This window comes from Myxocyprinus asiaticus, chromosome 11 (genome assembly GCF_019703515.2).
Source record: "Myxocyprinus asiaticus isolate MX2 ecotype Aquarium Trade chromosome 11, UBuf_Myxa_2, whole genome shotgun sequence".
Taxonomy (NCBI): Eukaryota; Metazoa; Chordata; class Actinopteri; order Cypriniformes; family Catostomidae; genus Myxocyprinus; species Myxocyprinus asiaticus.
The window spans coordinates 46,542,501-46,568,923 of record NC_059354.1 but is presented as its reverse complement, the minus strand read 5'-3'; the positions used below and the strand labels follow the sequence as shown (position 1 = coordinate 46,568,923).

Sequence of the window (26,423 nt, the reverse complement as noted above, 5' to 3'; positions counted from 1 at the left end):
TCTCTCTCTCTCTCTCTCTCTCTCTCTCTCTCTCTCTCTCTCTCTCTCTCTCTCTCTCTCTCTATTTAAATTTTAAAGTACTTTATAGTATGATTGTGTTTACATACAATATTGCCAAAGCATTAATACACAAAACAGATAATGACAAGACAAATAATGATAAAAAAAAAAGTAACAAATAACAATAAAAATAGAATTAAAATAAAGTGCCAGGTAATGAATAAAATAAAAACTATAATAACAATATACACTATACAATATAAAATAAAATAAGCATTTATCAAGACATTATGAACATTAAAAAAAAAAAAAAAAAATACTGTGAATGAAGTACATTAAGGCAGTAAATGATTGATTTCTGAGAGTGTGCACTGCAAAAATGAATTTTGCTGCAACTGATGCAAGATTGTCCTTCCACAGTAACACCTGCATTTAACCTGTTTCTGCTGAACTGTGGCTTGTGGTTTGAGAGTTTGTCAAAGTATTTCTCTCTCACCTCTGTGAATTTCTCGCAGTGAAGGAGAAAGTGTGTCTCTCTCGACCTCACCAGTGTCACAGTGAGCACAGATTCGTTTATCCTTTGGAAGCCATGTTTGTATGTGTCTGCCTTTTTCTATGGCCAGACTGTGATCGCTGAGCCTGTATTTGGTGAGGATCCATCTCTGTTTTGGATCTCATACAGTGTGGAGATATTCTGCTAGGTATTCTGTTTAGGGTCTGATAACATTCCAATTTTTGCTTTGGTTTTTACTTTCTTTTTCCCAATGGTCCAAATATGAATTTTTGTTTTCTTTTGTGATTTGGTTTATTCTGATTTGGTTTTGGTTCAGCAGTGCTGGTCTGAAACTGGTGTTTGTTAGTTGTTAGTGGGTTTGTGAGTTTCAGAGCCATCTGACAAAGGGGACTGGCTTTAGGCTTCATCTCTTGGGTTTTAAGGGCTTCATGTTGCAATATGTTAGGGAAACTTGAATTTAGGTGTGTCCAAAATTTGAGGGATAATTTTTCAATATGTATAATTAGGGGGTATCTGCCTAGTTTGGCCCAGCATGCATTAGTTGGTGTTCTTCTCTGAACTCTTAAAATATTTCTAAAGAATTCTGCTTGTGTAACGGATGTGGATAGACACACTCACACGTGGGGTTCTTTCAACTTGTCTTTTTGACAGAAAAAAGAAGTACAAATCAAGTCAGATTACTGCAGACATTCATAAAATACTAGAAAAGTAGAAATCACACATTCACTCAACTCATAATACCAATAATTGTCAGAATGTTAAAACATTGACACAATGACCACAAGAAATGAACTCATTCCCATCTAGAGTAATCTGCCAGACAGAGTGGACCCCAAACCTCACATCCGTACAGAGCAATAGGCATAATAATACTATCAAAGATTTTACACCAAATTGTTGCAGGAATGTCTATTTGTGTAAATTTGCCCTTAACTGAATGCTCTTCTAGCTTTCTCTTTTAGTGCATTCACTGCCAGACCAAAACCCCCTGAAGCACTGATTTTTAGACCGAGGTAGTTTCCCAGAGTGAATGTGTATCTGGTTTCCTGTAATCTGCACTGTTAAAAAAAATTCTGTTGTTTAAAAAAAAAAAAAAAGCCCTGGCAGGGGGCCTGGGTAGCTCAGCAAGTAAAGAAGCTGACTACCACCCCTGGAGTCATGAGTTCGAATCCAGGGCCTGCTGAGTGACTCCAGCCAGGTCTCCTAAGCAACAAAATTGGTCCAGTTGCTAGGGAGGGTAGAGTCACATGGGGTGACCTCCTCGTGGTTGCAATAATGTTGTTCTCGCTCTCGGTGGGGCACGTGGTGAGTTGTGCTTGGGTAAACATTAACTAAACTACATCAAATATAAAACAGAACACCCCAATGTACGAAACTGATATTAAAAATAAGAAACTAACTATAACTATTAGAAACTATCTATTCCCATAAAATATAATGAAATATGATGGGTCATGCAGGGAATTGTGTGAACACCCACTTATTGTTTTTTACTGTAATTTTAACAATAATTTACTGTAATAAGTACACATAGTCTCTTGTTAAACATAATGTTAATTTTTACCATTAATTATACAGGAAAATCATACTTTTTACATCTAAAAAGAGTCAACAGAAAGTCTTCCCCAGATTACTGTTCACACAAATGTCTCGGTAGTCACTGAGTCTCTCTCTCTCTCTGTGAATAGTGAATGTGAATAGTGACTGAGGCAAAAATTCTGCCTAACAACTTTCCACACAAAAAAGAAAGTCAGAAGGTTTTGAAGTAACATGAGGGTGAGTAACTGATGACAGAATTTTCATTTTTTGGTAAACTATCTTTGTAAAGATTTAATATAATTTTAATAATGTTTAGAGAATAAAATCTAATAACTCACTCCCTGCATTTTTAATGGTATATTAATGTAAATAAGTTAAGTTTAAGGTTGTGTTGAGAAACCATTTTAGAGAGGAAAACAGGTTGCTTTACTTATCTGTCGTGATGTCAAGGAGAAGTAGAAACATTTGTGAAATTATGTAATTGCTTGACGAAACGCAGACTGATTGCTTAACAATGTATAATGTGCATCTGTAATAAATGTCACTTTTTCTAAAACAATTTTATTTACACATGCAAAGCAGAGTGAAAACATTACAGTTTGCTTTTGATATTTTTTTGGAGGAAGAAAAAAATATAGCACTAATGTCTTGAAGCAAATGTATGCAACTAACAAAAAATCTCAATACATGTACATTGCAAAAAAAAAAAAAAAATCTGGATGAAAAGTGCACATAAAAATAAAATAATCTACGTGTGTTATTTAATCATGCTGACAGAACCTGAAAACACTACAAAATGACAGGTTGTTTTCGTAGATAATTTTGACATACAAGCCTACAGCTTTCAAAGACTGCAGTCTGAGTCACACACAAAAAAAAACCTTAAAAGATTGTTATCATCAAAAGGTTACAGTTAAAGATACTTAAAACACAAGATACAAAAGCTTGTAAATACATATGTTTTGCTATAATACCCTGTAACAGAGATTGCTTTACAGTATTTTACATAGAAAGCATAAAGCAAATGTCTTAATGGAATATTTCACTCAAAAATAATAATCTGTCATTATTTCCTCATACTAATGTCATTCTAAACCTGTAAGCTGCTATTTCTGACATTTTGAAGAATCTTTACTAAGCTCATTTCCACACAACAACAGTTTTTATTACACAGCTCTCTGGAATGCTCTATTCCAGATTTTCCCATGATTTTCCCATGATTTTCAAACTGGGAGGCACCACCCTGGGGAGGCATGTCAGGGGAGGTATGCAGATTGATGATAATTTCACCAAGTAAAATCAAAAGACACATAAATACAATAAAAATATATTGTGAAGATAAATGAAAACTAACAGCTTAATAGACCATAGAGCTCTATGGATTTATAATACGGTTAAATGTTGAGAGCACATGCATATCATGCTGTTACAAGGACAAACATGTATTCTCTAATAAAAAATAATGCAGAACACGGTTTCATATTATTAATAAAAATATTTATAGCCTTCAATCAGGCACCAGTGTATGAGGCATTGCTGAATGAGGCAGTCTGAGTCTAAAGTTATTGATCATCATTGGTGAATTGCTTCAGCACATGAAATATGATTAATTTTGATAATATAACATGAGAGGACAATTCCTAATAATCCGGTCGTCCAGGTAGTGCAAGTCATCTTTCCAACATTTCGGATTATTCTGTGATCTCTACAAGGAAGTTAATGAAATAATTTCAACTTAAATTAATGTTTCATGTCCATTTATATATATCTGGCAAGTAGTCTTGTAATAAGTGGGATACTGAGCAATATAGTTTCGCAATATAAACAGAACTCCGACCCAAACCGGAGGTGGAATTCAGCTGTTTCATGTGGCGCCGCAATGTCTTTCCTCTCACACAATAACACAATTTCAAAGCAAAAGAATATTTCATGTCCATTTGTTTATTTATTTTCTAGGTAGCTGTGTAATATGTGGGATGATATACAGCAGACAATACAACTCATGCACTGAATTCCAATGCAGCTTTCACTATAGCTTTGTGTTACAAACAGACTGAAATTTAAATGTTATTCAGTGAAAATCTAATCATTATTATTTAACAGAAAACAAAGGCTCTTTATACCCTTATAAGAGGAAGTTGCACTATGAATGTCACTTTGATTACAGCGTCACTGACATTTGCCTGGAGCTTACAGAGCTATACACAGATCCCACTCTGTATTTTGACAGCGTTTCTCTTCCCAACAGGCCTTTCTTGAAGAGAGACATGAGGAGCTGGTTGCGGAATTTCTTGCCAATAAAAGCATACAGAATGGGGTTTATGGCACAGTGGGTGAAGGCCACAGCCTGTGTGACATACAACGCCACATCCAAACTATCCCTCAGCTCGCATGTTTCCGTCATCCAGTTGCCTCGCATCAGGGTGTCGAGAAGCTCGGTGATGTTATTGGGCAGCCAGCAGATCACAAAAGCCAGAACGACGCTCAATATGACACGCATCGCCTTCTGCTTTTGGTTGTTGCGCGAGTGGCAGAGTGTACATATAGTAAAGCTGTAACCAAAGATCATAACGGCCAATGGTAGGAAGAATCCCACGGTGTGGCGAACAATCCGCAAGCCCACCCTCCAATCATCAATGGTGTCTGCGCTTAGATTCTCATGACATATGTAGACGTCATTCATGCCATTAGGCACAAACGCTTCGCGATGCACCACGATGGGCAGGGACAACAGAATGGCACACAGCCACACCGCTGCGCACACTGCGCCCACTAGGTGGCGCTGTCGGGAGAGAAATTGGGTCGCTTTAACGATGGCAAGGTAGCGATCGATACTAATGCATGCCAGGAGGAATACGCAACAGTAAAAAGTAGCTTCCTGCACGCCGGATACCAGTTTGCACATAACGGTACCGAACGGCCAATGGCTGGCGTGAAGGTTAGCCGCCCAGAATGGGAGAGTCAATGAAAAGAGCAAGTCAGCAATGGCCAGGTGCATCAGGTAAATGTCAGTAGACGCCCTGTGATTTTCCATGAAAAATACCACAAATATCACCACGGTGTTCCCCATTAAGCTGAGACAGAAGACTATGATGTAGACCACAACCAAAATTGTGCCGTTCAGATACTGCAAGCTGTCCGTACATGGTGGGGAAAATATGTATGTGTCATCTTCTGTAGTAATGTCCATGTTTAACAAATTAGACTGTGAAATGGAGAGAAACATTATAAGAATCAGCATTATTGCAAAGTTTGTGACCATATCCATAATTTTGATTTGATTTGTATGCACTAGAGTAAAGCCAACATTTAAATGATTATATCTCAGCAATATAATAATTATATCATTAGAAAGCTGAGACTTTTTACTTAAAGGGATATTTCACATAGTTTACATCTGAAAATCACGTGGTGTCTGTTTAGTTTCACTTTCACAACTGAAAGTGGAAGTGAAAGTGGAGATTTAGAGTAAAAAAAGGACTTAAATATTGATCTGTTTCTCACCCACACCTATTATATCGCTTCTGAAGATATGGATTTAAACACATACTTTTATGATACCTTTATGTGCTTTTTGGAGCTACAAAGGTCTGATCACCATTCACTTGCATTGTATGAACCTACAGAGCTGAGATATTTTTCTGAAAATCTTTATTTTTGTTTTGCAGAACAAAGAAAGTCATACACATCTGGGATGGCATGAGGATGAGTAAATGATAAGAGAATTTTCATTTTTGGGTGAACTATCCCTTTTAGTGCAAATAATTAAAAAAATGTCTGGGTCATAGTGACTCAAAATTATGGACTGGATTACATTTGCAAAACTGCAACACTCAAATTATACACTACTAGTCAAGTTTGGACACACTTGACTGAATTTCTGTTTCTCATGCTATTAAAACCCCTTTTAATCTAAAATCTTAGCTTAAATATTTGAAATCATTTTGTGGACAAATGGAAATTGTGCATACTACTGTGAATTTCTTTACATAACTAGCATTGTTTTTATTTTTATGGACGATCTGGAGTGGACAGTGAAGGAAAAGTAGCCAACAATTGTCCAGCATACATGGGAACTCCTTCAAAACTGTTTAATACCTCATAAATTTGTTTGAGAGAATGTCCAGAGTTTGCTGAGGGCGGCTACTTTTAAGAAGCTTAAATATTAAGTAATTTTTTATGTTTAATAAGTTTTTGCTCAGTGCATGATTCCCATACATTAATTTGTTATTATATAGTTTTGATGACTTTACTATTATTCTAAAATGTGGAAAACATTTTAACTGGTAGTGTATACAGTATTAAAAATGCATGTAAAGCATTGAATAACGGTAATCGAAATATTCCACATTCAAATTATTGCAATATTCCTAATCCTCACTTTGCAAGCTAAAAAAACAGTCAGTATATATATATATATAAAGACTTTAATCGCTTACCGTTTTATGTTCTGTGATTTTACTAAGATTTACTGACCTCAGGCTTGCCAGGGGTGTTGGGACCATCAGAGTAATTTTCACAACTGTTCTCTGAGAACAAAAACATGAAGCCTCTTTTTTTTATTATTTTTATTACTACCTCCCTGTCCCTTTCCTTCCTGTGTGAATAATCGAAAATTTGAGGTACACTATGGGTGTTAGAGAAGAGATAATATCAGCACCTTAGTTTCATAAGAAAATGAACAAGAAGGAAGTTAGAGAGGCTTACTTAGAATAGGTTTATTGTTAGTAGTATACAGTAGGTGATTATGTTTACTCTTATTTAAGGTAGAGAGGCTTACTTACAATAAGTTTATTGTTAGTAGTATACAGTAGGTGATTATGTTTACTCTTATTTAAGGTAGAGAGGCTTACTTACAATAAGTTTATTGTTAGCAGTATACAGTAGGTGATTATGTTTACTCTTAAGGTAGAGAGGCTTACTTACAATAGGTTTATTGTTAGTAGTATACAGTAGGTGATTATGTTTACTCTTATTTAAGGTAGAGAGGCTTACTTAGAATAAGTTTATTGTTAGTAGTATACAGTAGGTGATTATGTTTACTCTTATTTAAGGTAGAGAGGCTTACTTACAATAAGTTTATTGTTAGTATTATGTTTGCTCTTATTTTAGATGTAAAACTCTTTTAGATGTACTGTATATGTTATATGGATTCTTTAATTGATTCTTTAATTACTAAATCTAAAACTACAACAAAAATATATCTATAAAAAAATTGCAACTAACAAAATCATTGCTAAAACTAACTTAACTGAAATTTTAAAAAATGTATTAAAAGTATTAAACTAGATTACTTTGGTTTGAAGGATTCTGTGAAGCATTGTCTTTCTTTAGATATCATGTGTTTGAATGACACAGGGAATATCGTCACATGTTTGAGGGCCACAAAACACAGAAATGGCTTTATCGGCCAAGTGTGAGATATTTTTGAGACAATTATGCTCCCTTATGGATGAAAGAGATATTGTTGTCTATGTTATTGGAATGGACAGCCTGTTTTCATCCTCACCCTCAAAATTTGAATCCTACATAGCTTTCTGTTGCATGGCACCTTTCTCCAGTGTGCAAATATTTTTAACTACGGTACATTTACATAACATTCAGCAGATGCTTTTATCCAAAGCAACATACAAATGAGGAAAAACACAAGCAATTTATCATACAGGAGGAGACAACAATATAAGCAGTGGCCTACTGCATCACTGCACAACAGTCAAACAGAACAGGTGGACACATTTACAATAACAGATTTTATCAAGAAAGGACTAAAAAGCACCATAAAAGTCTGTATATACACAACATATACCCTATAGGCCATGTCATCATCTATGTATAAGTTTAGAACAAATGCTAATTATTTGTTGTAAATGGTATCATGCACTGTTATTCACTGGTTGTTCATAATTTCCTTCAAGTTTGCATTGGACTATTTATATTCATACGGATCTATATGATATATAACATCTTATGTTCAGGCTGCTTTTGCTTAAATCAGTGTGTATCGGAATTCTTAGAGGATTGTGGATTCTTGGGTATGTGAATACGCAGTTCACATCAGTGTCACCATATGACTATTTATATGGAGACAAAGAGACATGCAATGAGATTGTTCATAACATTTTTATTAATTTAGAAATTAGAAAATACATAAAAATCACACAATACATGAATCCATTATATGTTCTGCATGGAGAAGTTTTGCTCTCATTATGTCTGTCATAAGGCTGAGCCTAATGCATTAGTAATGTACCTCTCCAGAATACCTACAGTAAAAGGTCAAAAATGCTATTAATTACAAGTGCTTCTATTTACTTTAAGTAGAATTAAAGAAATATCCCGGATTCATTACAAGTGAAGCCCAGTTAACAGCATTCGTGGCATAATACTGATTACCAAATAAATAAATAAAAATTCTCATTCTTCATAAAAATACATTAAAAAAAAATTGCGGTTACTGTAAGGCACTTAGTATAGCCAAAAGATGAAAACATTGTATGAGTTAAAGGTTTATTCTGGGTACAATACAAGATGGACTGGCCCCATTCACTTCCATTGTAAGTGCCTCCCTGTAAACGCGAGTTTTAAATAAACGAGGGACGAGTTGAATATTATTATTATTTGTGGTAATCAGTATCATGCCACAAATGCCGTTGATTGCTTAACTTGTATAGGACCCAGTATTTTCCTTTAATGGAAAATGATATAAAACCTCTGTAAATTATTCTTAACAGATATCATGTGCTCCTCACCACTTTCTGTTCTACTGTCCCTTACAGTTGTCACTTGAGCTTACATATTGTGTACTGACCACCAGTTGCCCTGACATATGCAGCTATAAAAACCTTTAGAGTGGTTTGTGCTTAAGGTGCTTTAAATTTAATTGTATGTTTTATCGTACACCAGGTGTAAGACAAATTGCTTAGAAAAATAATAAAGCACGTGTCTACTCAACAAACAGCATTATTTGCAGTATCATTCATGCATTTCTTTTAGAACTTCAGCCAAGCAATTTACACGCAAGTGTAGGCCAACTTCTCCCTCTGCCCTGTGAACAAAACTATTTCTGACCAACAGAGGGGGACACAGCATGACGGTTACAACAGGTTTTATTTCTGTTTGTTACAGTTCTCACTGAAGTCCATTCCCTGTTAAAACCAGCTTATGATGGGTTTTTGATGCTGGTTTGCAAGCCTCCATTGGTCAACGAGCACTTCTAGTCCAACACAGCTAGACTAACACCAAACCAACATGGAAATGAATGCTAGTCTTTCAGCAGAGTTCTGTGGTGCAGTAGCTTACAGAAAGCTGGACGTGGCTTCTGAGGTCAAAGGAGACCTGTTAGATCTGGAGACCAAGGAACGTTCCAAAACCCCTCTCCTATAGAGCAATTGCAGAAACCTTCTTCGGAATTTCTCTCCCACGAAAGCATACAGCACGGGGTTCACACAGCAGTGAAGGAGGCCCAGGTTTTCAGTAGCAAACATGGCAGCATCCACAGATGTCCGTGTGGAACAGTTGAATTGAACTGCTTTGACCCTCAGTAGGGTGTCAACAATTGTTGCAACATGGAAAGGTGTCCAGCATAGAAGGAAAGCCACAACCACAGCTACAATCACTTTCATGGCTCTCTGCTTCTGGAAACCCCTTGTACGCAACAGCCGTGCCACTGTCACGCTGTAGCATGTCAACATGACTACTAGAGGGAGCGCAAAGCCAAGAAGGTGCCTTAAAATACGCGTGGCAAGTCGCCACTCATCGGCCTTATCCGCTTCAAAACGTTCCGCACAAACAGTCTGCTCGGCCATCGTGGAATAAAAAGCCTTGTTGTAGAGTGATGGTAAGGATAAGAAACATCCCAAAACCCACACAACTCCACACACAACCCCGCTGCAAAATCTCCGTTGAGCCTTTTGAGCTTCCATAGCTCGGACGATAACCATATAGCGATCCACACTGATGCACACCAGGAACAGGATGTTGGTGTAAAAGTTCACTTCTTTAACTAGGGAAACCAGTTTACACGCTACATCACCGAACACCCAACCATGCAGCACGGAGACTGCAGAAAAGGGCAAGATTAGGGCCAGTAGAGAGTCCGCCAGCATTAGGTTGAATAAGTAGACATCCGAAGCAGAGAGCGTCCGTCTGTTTGAACCAATGACGTAGCCGACAACCAAATTCCCTGGTATGGCCATCAGAAAGACGATCACATAGAAGATACAAAATGAAATGTGGAGTGCATCAGCTATAATGATGGGATGACAGAGTAGAGTTTTTTCATCCACATTAAAGTCAGTGAGGTTGTGCAAGTCACTGTAGTTGAATTCCTCAGAGTAGAATTCACTAAAGTCATCCCGGAAGTGAGAGGTGTTTGGATCTGTTAGAGAATGGCAAATAAAAATGGTTTAAGGGAAAGTGTGTAATTTGATAATAGATAAAAAAAAAAAAAAAGACATTTTAGTCAATGTTGCTGTATCAGGCCGCTCAAACAAACAGAACAGTGTTTGCACTTTAGGGGAAAACAGCTTACGAATGGCTTATTTTTAATTGGCAATGTATAGTTAAGGGATAGTTCACCCAAAAATGAAAATTCTCTCATCATTTACCCTCATGTCATCCCAGATGTGTATGACTTTCTTTCTTCAGAACACAACGATTTTTTAGTAGATTATCTCAGCTCTCTAGGTTCATACAATGCAAGTGAATGGTGACCAAAACTTTGAAGCTCTAAAAAGCACATAAAGGCAGCATAAAATGAATCTATATGACTCCAGTGTTGTAATCCATGCCTTCAGAAGCGATCTAATCAGTTTTGGGTGAAAACAGACCAAAATATAACTCTTTTTTTCACTATAAATCTTGACATTAGCAGTCTCCTTGGTGATCATGATTTCATGCTCAATTACACTTGAAATCACTTGAAATCATGATCGCCAATGAGACTGCTGATGTCAAGATTTATAGTGAAAAGAAGTTACATTGTGGTACAAAACCGACTGGATCGCTTCAGAAGACACGGATTAAACCACTTAAATATTATGGATTATGCTGCCTTTATGTGCTTTTTGGAGCTTCAAAATTTTGGTCACCATTCTCTTGCATTGTATATGGACCAACAGAGCTGAGATATTCTTCTAAAGATCTTCATTTTTGTTCTGCAGAAGAAAGAAAGTCATACACATCTGGGATGGCATGAGGGTGAGATTGCGTGATTGATTAATTTGACTTTTTAGGAGAAACATTTATGAAATTCACAATAAATGTATTAGTTTTTTATATCTAGAAAAGTTATTTTGCCAAATGGTTCATGAGGATGGAACATGAGATATTTTTAAAAAGTTGACATTTCCTGCGCTATGATAAGCTATACATCTAAAGCAATGTTAAACAGCATGTTGCTAATTATTTTATAATCATTAGTCCCATGCATGCAGTATTTATGATTTCATATTAATTGAGAGACTACATAGAATATTATTTCCTTTAAAAATGTGTTTGTCACACCACTGGACCATTTAAAATGAACTAGTGAAGGCAAGAATATGGTTGAAAATAGGAAAAAAGTAAAAAGAAATGGTAACCTGCCACATCACCAAAAATATGCTTCCCCTTTTACTCCTATATGCATTTTAACTTAAAATCTTGATATTGATCAAAAAAAAAAAAAAAGCTCATGGCCATTGTTATGCTACCCTAATACAGATTTTCAAAAATCAGTTTTATGAATGATTGACTTTACATTTATATGATTGAATCAAACTGTGTGTAAAATTTAAAAATGAAGATTCTGACTTACCTGTCATTGCAACTATTTGGTAACTGTGTATTTGAGAAACCACAGGATGCAAATGTCCGAGTTGTATACTGAAGGCTCCTTTATACCCTTCAAAGGGATGTGGATATATCCTGTTTGCCCAAGCCCTAAAAGTTACTCAGAGGGAGCCATCCTAACTAACATGCTCTAGTTTATCTATTTAAATCTGAAAACTATGTTCACTGTATTCAGAACATATCTGGAATAGTCTTAGATAGCAGGTTTCCTTTTCAGAGGAAACAGATTGATATTCATATTTATGTGTTCAGGATTCGAAGGGATGCAGAAGATTGAGGATGTTGAGTGATGTTGCTTTTATGCAGCTGAAAGAAAGCAGAAGACACAGAGGTGTTTTCTTGGGAAATTTGAAGCAACCTAATGGTCACAAGATGCACACTCGTGTTCAGTGTAGGACACAGACATGATCACAACAACATAAAAGTGAAACTAAGAATCATATGTGACACTTGTGATTCAACAAGATTATATTTTATATGAAGTCATGAGGTTATTTAAAAAGAAAATAATTTTAAATCATTATTTTCTGAGTGCAAAAACAATGGGGTTCCTGTCTTGCTACATTTGTTCAGAATTTCTTTTTAAGGTGGTTTACATATAAATGGCAGTCTAAACCTAGTATTATTATGGTCTGAATATAAAACAAACAAATATAACAATAAATTAAAAAATATATTTATATACAGAATGTAGAACATAAAAAACTAACTTTAAAAAAATGTAGCGTGCGTATTCTGGAAGTGATTTTCAACATCAGAGGAAATATTTGTCACGTGAAGAGATGAGAGACCATGCATCATCACTTACCACAGCCATCAACCATATGATTTGCAGTCAGGTTTTAGGAAGTCTTATTCCACAGATACTTGTTTACTATATTTAACAGATTATATAAGGAAACAGATTGATGATGGAAAATTGTGGTACATGTCACAGATATTCTCCATTCTATTCTATGGGCACTTATTTTGAATTGGTTTTATGTCATCCTTCTTTAGTTTCCCCCAGACTACACTTCCCATAATGCACTGCCCTCATCACTGCCATCTGTTCCCAATCCTCCTCACCTGTTCTCCATTCCCTCATCTGCACCCACTTGTATAAATACCCTCCTGTTTTGTCCATTCCTGATCAGTTCTTGAATTGTTGCTAGTTGGTTATGTATTATGTTGAGTTGTTACTTTGTAGCATTCCACTCCAGTGTGTTTCCTTGTAAGAGATTTGTTCCACTCTAGTGTTTCCTAGATTGATTCCTTGTATGCCTTTTTTTCCACTCCAGCGTCTACCATTAAAAGACTGAAAAGTTACTCCTGCGTCTCTCTTCCACTCCACTAACCAATGTTACAATATGGTTCTTTTGGAATGTCAAAAAGCCTTTGATACAGTAACTCACTCAATACTTTTCCATAAATTAAGTGTGATGGGTTTTTCGAATACAGAGATTGCATGGTTGACTTATCTCACTGGGAGGGCTCAAAGGTTCCCCAGGGAAGTTTACTCAGTCCTCTTTTGTTTTTGTTATATATAAATGATATGCAAGCTGCTTGTGATTGTAACTTGTTTTTATGTGCTGATGGTTCTGCACTATTGGTTTCAGGTACGGATGCTTGTAAAAAAAAACAGGAGAAATTAGGTGAGGAGCTCAGATAAGAGATTGGCTCTCAGAAAATATACTTTTACTACATCTTTACAAAATGGAATCAATACTGTTTGGCTCTAAATATAAATTACTCAGGACTGCCGAGTTGGCTGTCAAGGTCGGCGACTGTGTCATTTTAAATAGATCATCAGTCAATTATCTTGGTTGTGTTCTTGACAATAGCAAGTATGGCCTTAATTCCAAGGCAAGGTTAATGCCAGGACCAACTTTCTTGCTAGACATGTTGGTTTTCTGGATAGAGAATGCTTAAGATTACTTGCATCATGTTTAGTGCAATGTTATTTTGACTATGCTTGTAATTCGTGGATGTCTGATTTGTCTTGGATGTGGAAGGTTACAAGCATCTCGAAATAAATTAATTAGATTCGTTTTAGAGATTCAGCGTTTTACTTGTGGATGAAACCCATTTTAGACAGGGTTAGGGTTATGTTGCCATATTAGTGAAAAGCATTGTTACAAAACCAGGCAGAGTATTATGGCTCTTATTTTGTCATTTTAAAACCACGTATGGCCAGAGGTCTTTTGAATACTCAGGAGCACAGGAGTGGAATAATTTACCTATGCATATCAAGTGTATAACAAATATGGTTGGATTTAGTTTGAAAGTTAAAATACTTTTTTCTTTTTTTTAGATAAATTGACTTATTGATAAATTGTATTTTTTAATAATGAGTATATGTATAATTGTGATATTGTATTGTACGTGTGGACATTGGATGTGAAGTAATACGATCACTGCCAGTGTACATGTCGCCAGGAATATCATCTATATTATGTAATATTAAGGACCACAATGGAAATAAGTTTTTTACTTTATTGTTTTATCCTTGACAATTTGAGTTGTGATTCATTTAACCTTTTACTGTCAAATAAATCAAATCAAACCAAAATTACAGTCAGTTAAGGAAATTTAGCAACTCTGTCTCACTGAGTTTGTCCTAAACATTGTGTTTTTTACACAAGAAACCAGTCTCATTTCATAGCTTTTTTAAATGTACACTTACATTTTTTTTAGCATATCGTTTAGATTTACGCATTTAAATTTCATAACAAAATTCCATCAAGTTATTCAATGTCAAATTTCCAACATTATGTCATGTTTAACAAACTAAAATTAATAAAAACATTTTTTATATTATTTAAAATTACTGATGGAATTATGAAACTGAAATGTGTAAATCTTAACATTATTTCTTTGGTTGTAGGTGGCATTTAGAAATAACTTATTTGTAGAATTTTCCTGCACTTTATTTATGAACAGCGAAGTGGTGAATTCTTTAATATTTCTTATGTATGTGCATATTTTACATGAGTACTGTGGTAATGTATTTGTTAAATGAATTACAGTAACAGTACAATATTTCAATGACAATGCTGTTACAGTGCAATAATTAACTTTTACTTTATGTCCCTCCCAATACTGAATAGTTAAATGTACATATTTTAATTTCACAGTTAAAATTACAGCTGCCACAATTAACTAATCGTGAAAAGAGTCAATTAAATTATTCCATTTAGGTCTACTCCTGTAGCAAAACAAAATGTTCTATTTACAACATATTTTTCTGGTCCGTTGACTGCATAAATGCAACAGCACATCAGAGGTGTTTAAATTAGTCTGTTAACATATCAGAAGCAATAATCTACTGGTATTGTTGCGTTGCACACTTCCCGTATAGAATTTTTTTTAAATTTGAAAAGATTTTTGTTTGCCATGCAATAAAGCATTTTGGGAATAATTTTCAGCTCATTTTTAATGTGTAGCCTACATTAAGAATATGGCATGCGGTTGCCCTACAAAATATAAGTATTTTAATGTAAATTCTATTAATCGAACAGAATAATCGCAATTACAATATCAAGCAAAATATTCAACAATTAGGATTTTCGTCATAATCGTGCAGCCCTACTCTAAAGTGTTTAGCTTTTATTTAGATGTATTTAATAGCTGTCAAGGTGGTCTTACTCACTTAGAGATATTTTTCCCATGTCCCTTTTGACAAAGCCCCCATTCTGCTTTATTCTGGACCGGAAGGAACATGTCTCCTCTACAAAGAATATGACGGTAAGGAATGCAAGATGAGAATGTTATAATAGCACAGAAATGTTTAAAATAACTTCAACATTCAAATTAAGAGTCATGACATGTCTTTAGCAGCCCAATTGTTTCTCCTAGACATCAATGAGAAAAAATAGGAAGCAAACAGAGACTTTTGCTTAAGCCTTGTTCTCCAGAGAATGAAATTGACCCCAGTAGTCTACTCTCACATAACAATCTCTCCTGTAGAGTTTCAGACAGATCTCAAGAATGTCTGAAACTGTGCTCAGAAGAGACCAAAATGTCAGAGATTTCAATATGAACTCAAACACTTCTCATCAATTTTATTATTAATTATTATACATTTTACCCACTTTAATTTTATAGCTCAATTCTCTTACTCTGTGTCAACAGGTCTCTTGTTTGTTTCTACAGTTTAGGAATTTGGGGAGAAACATCTGTGGCCAAAGTGATATCTGACCACTCCATAAATTGAGCAATAAAATGTTCCTCTGGGAATATGAAAATGATTGTTGCATTTATCTCCCTGTGACAGAATTGTGCACCTTTACCAATTGTGCAGTTTAATGGTGAAAGATCATGGGCAAGTATCTTCATAGTGACAGACATATAAAAGAGAGACATCCCACCCTCATGCCACTCAACCAGTGGCAGTTACAAACAGAGAAGCATTTGCTAAGGCATTTATGGAAAAAGTGCATTCGTTCCCTTTTTGTTTAAACTGTGTGTAAAGGGCAGTGGTTTTCTACTGTGCCAAAAAATGAAAGAGGTAAAAATTATTCTCCACAAAACTCAGGCCTCAAGCTACAGTCAGTGTCATAACCTCACTGTCCCTCAGAATCTGATGCATGTTTGTGCTACTTGATTCCTCCAATGCCACGCATGAAAGCCAATGACTCAAATGGGTGGAAAGGAAGATCCCATTTGAGGTGTTCTAATAAATGACTATTTTCTCAAAAATGAAAATTCTGTCATTATTTACTAACCTTCATATCGTTCCAAACTTATATGCTGCATTTTTTTACCACACGAAACACCAAACAAGAAATATTGAAGAATCTTTACACAGCTCTTTTGCATGGAAGGACAGTTCATGGTGACCATGGCAGTCAAGCTGCAAGAAAATGCCATTAAAGCACCATAAAAGTAGTCTATATGATATATATATATATATATATATATATATATATAATATACACAGTGGCGTCTGCAGCACTGTGTGTACCATGAGCACTCCAAAGGACATGAGAAGTTTTTACTCTCAGAATATTTCACCAATCATGAAATGTGTCCCATATTTCTGTTGGCTGTTAAAAAGCACTAGCAATGCCCAATTTGCAAATGCATAATTCTTTTGAGTCGATTCTTTTCAGTGAATTGGCAAAACAGGCTTGCAAAACAGTCTGAATCGATTCGTGATTCAGTACAATTAGTTTGGACCGCTCTCTCACTGAATCATTTGGAGCAGTTTCTCAAGCAGTAAAACAGTATCAGGATATTTACGGATACAGCGCTGGATACAGTGGAAATTTACCTACAGTCAGCTGAAACAAAAGGCTGTCTTTTTGAGACGTAACTTTGAGAAACTTCAGCTAGTGCTGTGTCATGTGAACAAGGGGCTGTTTTTCAATCGTTTTCCATGTAAACATTCGTTAGATGTATGTGTTTTGACAAATGCATCATGTTTCACTGTGTTTTAGAATCTCTCACAGGAGCGCTGCATTTTTAGCCACCGTGTCATGTTAAAAATAACTTCTTCAACTGGTAAAACCGCATTTCGAGACACCTACATTCTGCTCTATTCGTTGTGGTGCATTTTGTTTTTTTAGCGTGAAAATGCATCTGTCTGAACAGTTACTGGAAGAAATGCTTTAGCCAACAGTTACATGAATGCTACTCGTACTCGAGAAAATAAAACAAATGCTTATCTCAAAGTCACCAGATTTGGACGCTTTGGTGTTGTTTTTGCACACAAAGAAATCTCACGGGGGAGCATGCCCCCGGACTCCCCTAGATATAAGGTTTATTAGGCAGATTTCTGTCCGTACCCTCAGATTAAATCCTGCAGGCGCCCATGTATATATATATATATACAGTTGCAATCAAAATTATTCAACACCCCTGACCAGCAATACATTCTGGTGATGTGAATTAACACATCAACTAAAACCTCAGTAAACAAAGTACGTTTTTAATACACATTTGAGTGATTTTGAGAACAAAGAGTTTTAAAATAAAAAATAACTCATTCTCTCCACAAATGTCATGTCAAAAATATTCAACCCCCCAAGTCAATCATTTGGGGAGCATCCTTTACCCTTAATAACAGCAAATAAATGTTTCAGGTAAGTGTTCTCAGGCTTCAGACACCTCTCTATTATAATTTTTACACATTTCTCATGAGCAAAAGGTTCCAGCTCATTGACATTCTTTGGTTTCTGTGCTGCCACTGCTTCCTTGAAATCCCAACAAAGATTGGACTGAAAGGGCCATTCAAGAACATTTCACGACCCATCCCTAAACCAGATTTTGGACAACTTGGATGTATCCTTAGTGTTATTGTCTTGCTGGAAAGTCCAGTGATCACCGAGCTTCAATTTACACATTGAATGCATCACATTTTTCACATGGTCAAGATAGCTGTTTCCTGCTGCCGCAAAACACCCCCATAACAGGACTGACCCACCTCCATGCTCGACCGTGGGGATGGTGTCGTTCTTGTCATCACCTTGCCTTTCTTACTCAAGACGTACTGCTGACCCATGGGTCTAAAACTCATTTTCAGTTTAGTGTCATACATCTATAAAACCTTCTTCCAGGACTCCACAGGTCTTTCCTACTTCTTTCCTATTACTTCTTGAATATTCAAGTCAACATTTCCCTTGGTGAAGTTTTGCTTTCTTCCACACCCCAAGAAGGTTGCTGTTGTACCATATTTAAAAAATGTATGAATGGTGCTGCCAGCTTTGTCTATTGGAAATTGAAGTGCTTTGGAAATGTACTTTTACCCATGACCTTTCTTGTGTAATGAAATAATCTAAATAAAAAAATTGCATTTTTATTATATTTAATTGCATTTTTTGCATAGAAATACATTTTTGCTTACAACGCTAAACTTAAATAAGTGCCATTGCAGATTGATGACTTAATTTTGTTTTAAAACAATTACTTGTGTAGCCTTACAAATTTAAGAAACAGCTACATGCAATAGGGGTTGAATAATTATGACATGGCTGCATTTAAAAAAAAATCCTGCTATTTACAAATATTAGGTTATATATTCACACTATGACTTTGAATGTGTCACTCAACTGATATAGATGTAAAGTTTACAAATTCTGGGTTATCAGAAAAGCTTACCGTTGTAAATCCTTACTGTCTTGGGGTGGGGGTTGGGGTGTTGAATAATTTGGATTGCAACTGTGTGTGTATATATATATATATATATATATATATATATATATATATATATATATGTGTGTGTGTGTGTGTGTGTGTGTGTGTGTGTGAGAGAGAGAGAGACGCTCCTGTTCTACCTGCTCCGTACGGGACATGAAACTGGCATCTCTGGCGTGGAAGCCGGGTGCGCTAACAAGGAGGCTAAAGGCTACAGCCTTACACATTGCATAGCTATCTATCAGCTGGCCACCATTACACTCACCCCCCTAAACCTCACTCCCATCCGGGTCACGGCACCATTGTGACACTCCTGTTCTACCCACTATGTACAGGACTCAAACCGGCATCTCTGCCATGGAAGCCAGGTGCACTAACAAGGAGGCTAAAGGCTACAGCCTTACACATTGCACAGCTATCTATCAGCTGGCCACCGTTACATACATACATACATATTCTCGATAAGATGATTTGTAAAAATTCTTATCTAGTAATCATGAATGAGACTGCACACAATATGCACATTTTCTGGATGCATTGCAAAATAACTACTACTACCACAATGCAATTCACTTGTCTTAACCTTCCATTTCCTGTGTTACAAATGAACCAGAAGTCAAATCAGCCACAGTTTACAACATATCTCTTTCTTGAGTCATGATTTGACCAGACAAAAGACATTAAGACAAAATTGTATTATAAATAAAAACGAACACATTTATATCAGATTTAATTAAAAAATATATATATTTATCTTAATATTTAAGATAAATGGACGACACATGCTGATTTAAACAAGGTAATTTGCGTCACCAATGAAACATACAGTACTAACGAATCCGAGCAGAGCAAGAGCTGTGGCTGTATATGATGGATTCTAAGCAGAACAAATTATGTATTTTTTTCTTTAATTTTTTTTTTTAAATATTCTAAAAACTAATAAATAAACTCTGAAAGGATTATTTTTGTTTAAATGACTACTACAAATTCCGACTGTCCCTGGGACAGGCACTGACACGAAAAGCCCTTGGGTCCTACGATTCAATGCGGAAGCGGGCAGAAGACTAAGGACAGGAAAACCAAAACGACTCCAGTAGAATTGTGGAAAAGCAGCATTTATTCCTTTAAAAAAAAAAGAAAAATCATATTACCATTTATAATTTATTTAATTCATCATGATTTTGTTGGAAATAAACAATCGGATCATAGAGGAGACTCTAACCCTTAAATTCGACAGTGTGAGCAACGGGTAAGATCATCTTCCTGTTTGAGCGAAAACTCAGATAAAATAGATCACATATAACGCATGCATGCTTTGAAAAATCCATGTCTTATTTTTGCATGAATATAATAACATGCATACATGAGTGCTTCTGAATGGTCAGGTATATTGTTGAATGTCCATGTTGAACAAATGGAGGTTCTGAATGGGGTGTGTCTAGCAGTTAGTTGGGCATGTTACATAGAAAAATATCGTTTATATGTGCGGGGTCGACTTTTTTAAATGATTACTGAAACATTCGCAATGCTCGCGGTTAATTTGATCATTATGACGTGATCTCCAGAACGCTTTGGTGACTGAAGTTATACTTCATATGCAAATTAGACGAATGCATGTTGCTACAAGACCAGAACAAGCATATGACAGTCCTTTCAAGCCCGTCTATGCATGATGTAAAAAGCTTCACAGATACTGCGGAAACTTCTCACCGCCTTCATTTGTTTTTCTTGCATCTCACCTTGCGCGTGCCTGTCACTTAAGGAGTTATAATTGTGCCACAATTCTGCGCGCACTAAATTATATTTAGAGCGCGCAATATGATATTTTGAGAGCACAAAAATGTTCTGTGTGCGAAAAATTATACTTTGAGCGTGCAAGATTTTATTTTGAGCACACAAAAATGTATTTTGCATGCGCGTGAACTCAGTTTTGTAAAGCAGTTTATCTTCTTGCAAAGATGAATTGACTTTGAGGAAACAAAAATCAATTTTGCACTTGAATAAAGTTCATCTGAATGTAAATTTAAACAGAATTCTGAAATTTACGTAACTCCACTGTTATTTGCTTGTGTAAGATCTCACTCTGCCTGCACTCATAGCATTGACTGCTTGTTTGCTCAACAAGGTCTCACAGCATTATAATGTGCCAGAATTTCAGCCAATCAGCAATGAGGTGGTACATTTTGATTGGCTGGCTGGACCACAGATCATACTGCTAATAAAAACAAGAGGAAGAGAAAGAGGGGATAGTTTGTTTTCAAGAAAGGAAATGTGTAACACACTATGGCCACATGAAATCAGCTCTTTTGTTGACTTATCTGTTTTTATTTAGCCTTTATGAAATATATATTTTTAGTCTGTCCACTGCCAATAGGCTTACTAGCTAGCTAACTGTCTGGCTAGCTCTCTTAGTATGGTTATCTAGGTTACCATGTTACCCTTACGTAGCTACTAGCTTGGCCATGTTAGCCACCACTTTCATCTGAAATTAAATTAATTTGATCTCTCCCATGTGTAAAACTCTTTAAGACTAATGTAATAGTGTAGTTTTGGGGGAACTTAATTTGACTTCTAACTGTCCCACAGGAAATTCTGAGAGAGCAGTTTATTAAAATAACTGTGACCAGAATACAGTCTACCATAGATCAGCAACCACTGAACCTTTTCTCTGTGTTATTATTATATGAAATATTATTTTCTTTAAAAAAAAAAAAAAAATCATGTTATTTTGTCCACCTTCTTTAGTGTGTCCTCTCCTATTTTTCGACAACTTTGCATATTATGAATATTATAAATATTGCCTAAATTAACATTCTATTCTTAATAATACATTTGAAAAAGCTGTTTATGTTTGCATTTCAAAGCTGTGGGGTATCTTGAAATGTTCAGTGTGCTGTTTTTATGAAGTTGATGCATTCTACCACAACCCTTCTGGCAAAATTGATTAAGGAGAAGAAATGGAAGAAAAGGAAAAGAGGCTAATTATGTCTCCTGTCATAGTTTGGGGTAAATTAAATGTGCAGTATATTGAACCTTAATTGTTTGAGACTGCAAAAAGTAAAAAAATAAATACAAATAAAAATGTGTGCACTGAAAATATCATTTTGTGCGCGGAAAACATTTTTGTGCGCTCAAAATATCATCTTGCGTGTGCAAAATTACTTTCTTGCACTCAAAATATCAACTTGTGTGCACAGAAAATTTTTGTTTGCTCATAATATAATTTTGCACACGCAGAATTTTGGTACATATATATCTCCATAGTCACTCAGCCTCAGAGTCGCTCGATATTCATATATGACATTCATGGAAGGTTTAATAAAAATAATATATAGTTGAGAAGATAAGTTTGCATTCCATTTTGTCTCATAAATGTTCACACCCCTTTCATAATTTATACAAATATAAGAGATAAAATATTTTTTTATTTAGTACTGCTCTTCAGAATCTACATAACAGATATTTACATAAAGTATGCTTATAGTAGTGTGTTGTCTTCTTGAGCATCAGTGAATGTTTGCACCTTAGTAATAGTTGTGTACAAGTCCCTCAATTGTCCTAAGTGTCAAAAGCTTGATTTTACATATATATATATATATATATATATATATATATATATATATATATATATATTTAAATTGTTTTAAAATATTGCCTTAGTCTTTCTTTACTGTTACCGGATGGCCCAGACACAGAGACTACAAGAGTGAAAATTGAATGAAATCCCAGTTGCAGTTTATTGTGCTACTCCAATCCCAATTAATAATTACCAGAAGAAAAAAGGTATTACACAATACGGGACTTTTAATTATAAAGAAGCCCGAAATACACATGGGACTCTTATTTTGAAATGTCTGTGCTCCCAGTTGTGAGTTCACTGACGGCTAATTCGCTGAGAAAGTGAATCTGATTCAAACTGCTAACCTGAGTTCAAACCCTCAGTTCTTTTCGGGTGATTCATGAAAAAGATCCGGTTCACAAGAGTCATTTGTTCTTGACTCTCTCGCGTTGGGTTTGTTGTTGCGTGCGGTGCAGCGAGCTCATTTGAAACGGAATGGGTGAAAAGCGGCGCAAGACACACTGGTGGTGCGCGCTCTAAAAATGTATTCAATAACGCATATGAATGCACACAACCCGACTGTCGCCAGTGGCGACTAGATTTTAAATTATTGTCACAAATAATTTTAGTCGCAGTCTGGAGCCCTGCAGTGCTATCCCTTATGAAGTCTTGGAGTTAGTTCTGGGCTATATATATCGAATATTCACGATATAATCCTGATGATTTTGCTAACGATATAAAATAAAGCAAATTCGTGAATACCACAATGATTTTAATGTGCTTTTTATTTGGTCATTAAGTTTCATAAAGAGCACATCAGTAAACTAATTTCACGATCATTCAGGGCTGCACAATTAATCAAAATAACATCAAAATGGCAATATGGTCATATGTAATTATTAAACTGCAAAAGGCTGTGATTTAAAGACAGATAAACATGGTTTATGTGCGCCTCAAACCGGTGATGTTTTTAGCACTTTTAGAACAGTTCACATGCATTTTGAGAGAAACGTACTGCATGTTCAAGCATTCGTGCAATTCGAAACATTAGTAACTGCTAAATGTTATTATACAAATCAACAAACGCAGCACAGTATAACAGAAGAAGAGGAGAAACGGTCAAATACACACAGCACTTTCAGTGTCAAAATAAAAGCTCCAGGTGAAGTTGAAATTGGACAGAAATATAATACCTTTTGTATAACACAAATCTAATGCAAAAATATAATATAATCCAAAAATCTAATCCAAAATAATGATAATTCAGTATTATATTGTAATAATAAACTTGACTTGGTCCCACAGTAATGAATTAGTATTATGCAATATTCAGCTGGGTTCCAAAAAATAAGTGAGTGAAAGTTTTTGATCAACTTGTTCAGTAACAAAAATGTTTTAGTTCAATATTTAAAGTTAAATAATATTTTTTAATAAACTACTGTGTGTAATTGTATATAGAATATAAATATAAAAGTGCATATCAATGAAAATGATTAGATCGTATTCTCCCTTGTGTTCATTTTGTACATAACTGCTTCATTATTTTTAAATATATTTTTATTTAATGCCTTTAAAATATTGAATATACCTGACTACAATGGCTGTTTGAATGAAATGATGGTTTCTCTGATTAAAAAAAAAATCATCACTTTTAAGCCATTTCAGAGCAAATGCATAATTATCAAGATATATATTGAATATCGTCAATTAGGTTAAAAAAAATGTAACTTTTGAAGCCATATCGCCCAGCTGTACTTGAAACATAAACGAGTTGTATGGACTACATTTATTGTGCTTTTATGGCTGGGACAGTACTAGGATGTTACCTTTGGGGCAGCATTTTGCTTTTTTGGGTGGGCTACTGTTTATCTAATTTTCGGACCAGTGGGTGCTCCTTTTTGATCATTTCTAGGGGGGCAATGCCACCCCTAGCCCCCTCTTAGACCCAGCTGTGTTTTCTGGTGGTTTCTGGTCCTAATTGGAGCTTATAGGCACTAAAACCTGCCGTTGTATGGAAAAGAGCTGCGTAAATATTAAAAACATTCTCATTTTGTGTTCCATGGGGGGGGGGGATCCAGTTTTGGTATGAAACGAGGGTAAGTAAATAATAACATTATTTTTCTTTTTTGGGTGAACATTTCCTGTAATTCATTCATATATTAATTTCTGCTCAATCTTAATAAAATAGCATAAGTATCTTGATAGCTGAGATTGTCCTCGGTGTAATCTCCCATTTAAAGTGTCAGGCAAATAGAAAGGACTTTGATTTTCCTATCACTCTGCCCAGCCTCATAGAATGTTTTCTTGTTAGCAGACCACATTATCTCACAAAATTATTGTCTTTTTTTTTGTTCAGGAACAAGCCTGAAGCAGTAGATGTTACCTTTGCAGGTAAGTTATAAACATGAATGACCTCAGCATTAGATCAGACAGTGCATTCTTTTTTTTTTTTCTTTTTTTTTAAAACCTTCTAATAATTCTCTGTTTTTTTACCTTAATTTTCAAGTGATACAGATCGTGTTAGTTTATCATATATTGCATATTTTTCTAGGCCCACTTTTATACTTGCAAATCCATTGTGAATGAAGTTACAATAACTGTAATGTTTATTTTACACATATAAAATCAAAATGCTATGCTTCATACCAAATTGATATGGTGTTGTTTTTGACAGACTTTGATGGTGTGCTCAACCACATCTCAAACCCCAATGGAGACAAAACCAAAGTCATGGTCAGCATTTCTCTCAAGTTCTTCAAGGAACTTCAAGAGCATGGTGCTGATGAGGTATGATAAGGCACAAATCCTGTCAAGTACATGTTTGGGGCACCCCAGTCTCATATTTCATTATGCAAAACAACTTATTTTCATTACTGTAATGCAGGGGGAAAATGATCATAATAGAACTTAAAATGAAAGGCTGTTATTTATGCATTTTTTGTACTGCATTTATTTAACACCGATTTAAATAATAATAAAAAAAACAGCCATAGAATGTTCTCCATTTAGAATAATGGGATGTACCAAAAAAAAAAAAAAAAAAGAAAAAGGCCAGGCGCTTTATAGTAATGAGAATTTAGAGAAAAATCCCTAAATCCAAAGAATAGGTCCATAAGTTTCTCTTATGAAAAATATAATGTCTTATTTTTTTTCCTTTGATGTTGGGGTGAAATGTGACTTGGACATGTTTATGTAAGATTCATCCCTTGACCGTGTCAATTTAGAGCAGCCAATTTTACAGGGACATCTTTAGCATGAAATAGCCAATTACTGAACAAATGGGTTAGTAGGTTGGAAAATTCAGCTTTTTGTGATATAAGTAGTGTGTAAACTGTAATTCTAGTTTGTGCTCCCACTTACAAAAATTCCAGTCCAGTCTTCCTGACGGCAATTATGATATAAGAAAGTTGCAGAAAAGCCCCTTTGTTCTTTTGTGTCATTCTTACATACTGCTTTAAGTCCTGTGATTATTCTAGATGATTCAATCCAGGGTGATCGTATCTAATCGCCATTTAGGGGACTAAATGGCTTCTGTGGTTTCACTGTGAAACAGGAAGTGTCTGTGACTCACTTTGGATGGAGGAAGTCACATGTTTCAGAAAAAGAAACATGGGTTGCTTGTTTAGAAAACTGATGTTAGCATCAGCTGAATGACCGTTTGCCGTTTGTCGTTCAGTCACTTGATGATTATAATGATTGTTCTGAAAATGTAGGTTTTTTTATAGTACAGTGCCACCTGTTGCATTCAGTAGTAATGGCAAGATTCAGAGGGAAAGTATCGTTTACTTTCGGTGCAAGTGAAAAGCAATTTGCAATTTTCGAAGAGTTTTTTTTTTTTCTAGTTGACTAGTTGGTGCTAAATTA

At 35.4% G+C, this 26,423-nt stretch overlaps 4 protein-coding genes across 5 annotated transcripts in view; 2 read left to right on the top strand and 2 right to left on the bottom strand.

Annotated features, from left to right (window-relative positions):
* The window catches only part of LOC127448416 (ceramide synthase 6-like), a 427,716-nt gene that overhangs the window by 374,813 nt on the left and 26,480 nt on the right, over positions 1-26,423 (top strand). The gene's annotated exons all lie outside the window — the stretch shown is intronic.
* On the bottom strand, positions 2,632-6,642 carry cxcr2 (chemokine (C-X-C motif) receptor 2). Of its 2 annotated transcripts, none has more exons than XM_051710920.1 (2): positions 6,493-6,642; positions 2,632-5,258 (listed from the first exon to the last, which is right to left on the bottom strand). In XM_051710920.1, the coding sequence occupies exons 1-2, from the start codon at positions 6,556-6,558 to the stop codon at positions 4,215-4,217; spliced, it is 1,110 nt and encodes a 369-aa protein (XP_051566880.1). In that variant the 5' UTR covers positions 6,559-6,642; the 3' UTR covers positions 2,632-4,214. The 2 variants fall into 2 exon arrangements, with proteins under 2 accessions (XP_051566880.1, XP_051566879.1); XM_051710919.1 differs by having other exon boundaries at positions 6,530-6,640.
* LOC127448418 (C-X-C chemokine receptor type 1-like) lies at positions 8,166-12,166 on the bottom strand. The gene is made up of 2 exons (XM_051710922.1): positions 11,850-12,166; positions 8,166-10,430 (listed from the first exon to the last, which is right to left on the bottom strand). Exons 1-2 carry the CDS (start codon positions 11,854-11,856, stop codon positions 9,349-9,351), a joined length of 1,089 nt encoding a protein of 362 aa, XP_051566882.1. The 5' UTR covers positions 11,857-12,166; the 3' UTR covers positions 8,166-9,348.
* LOC127448425 (actin-related protein 2/3 complex subunit 2-A) overlaps positions 20,034-26,423 on the top strand; it is an 18,549-nt gene continuing 12,159 nt past the window's right edge. The window contains exons 1-3 of the mRNA XM_051710929.1: positions 20,034-20,249; positions 24,916-24,950; positions 25,234-25,346. Of these exons, the coding sequence (XP_051566889.1) occupies positions 20,176-20,249; positions 24,916-24,950; positions 25,234-25,346 (222 nt within the window). The 5' untranslated portion in view covers positions 20,034-20,175. The remainder of the gene's footprint in view (positions 20,250-24,915; positions 24,951-25,233; positions 25,347-26,423) is intronic.

Bases quoted from the DNA above. Each gene is read 5' to 3' on its own strand.
- cxcr2 (XM_051710919.1), bottom strand. From the start codon at position 6,598: ATGTTTTTGTTCTCAGAGAACAGTTGTGAAAATTACTCTGATGGTCCC. The intron at 5,259-6,529 runs GTCAGTAAATCT...TCCATTTCACAG, and splicing joins ACACCCCTGGCAAGCCTGAG to TCTAATTTGTTAAACATGGA.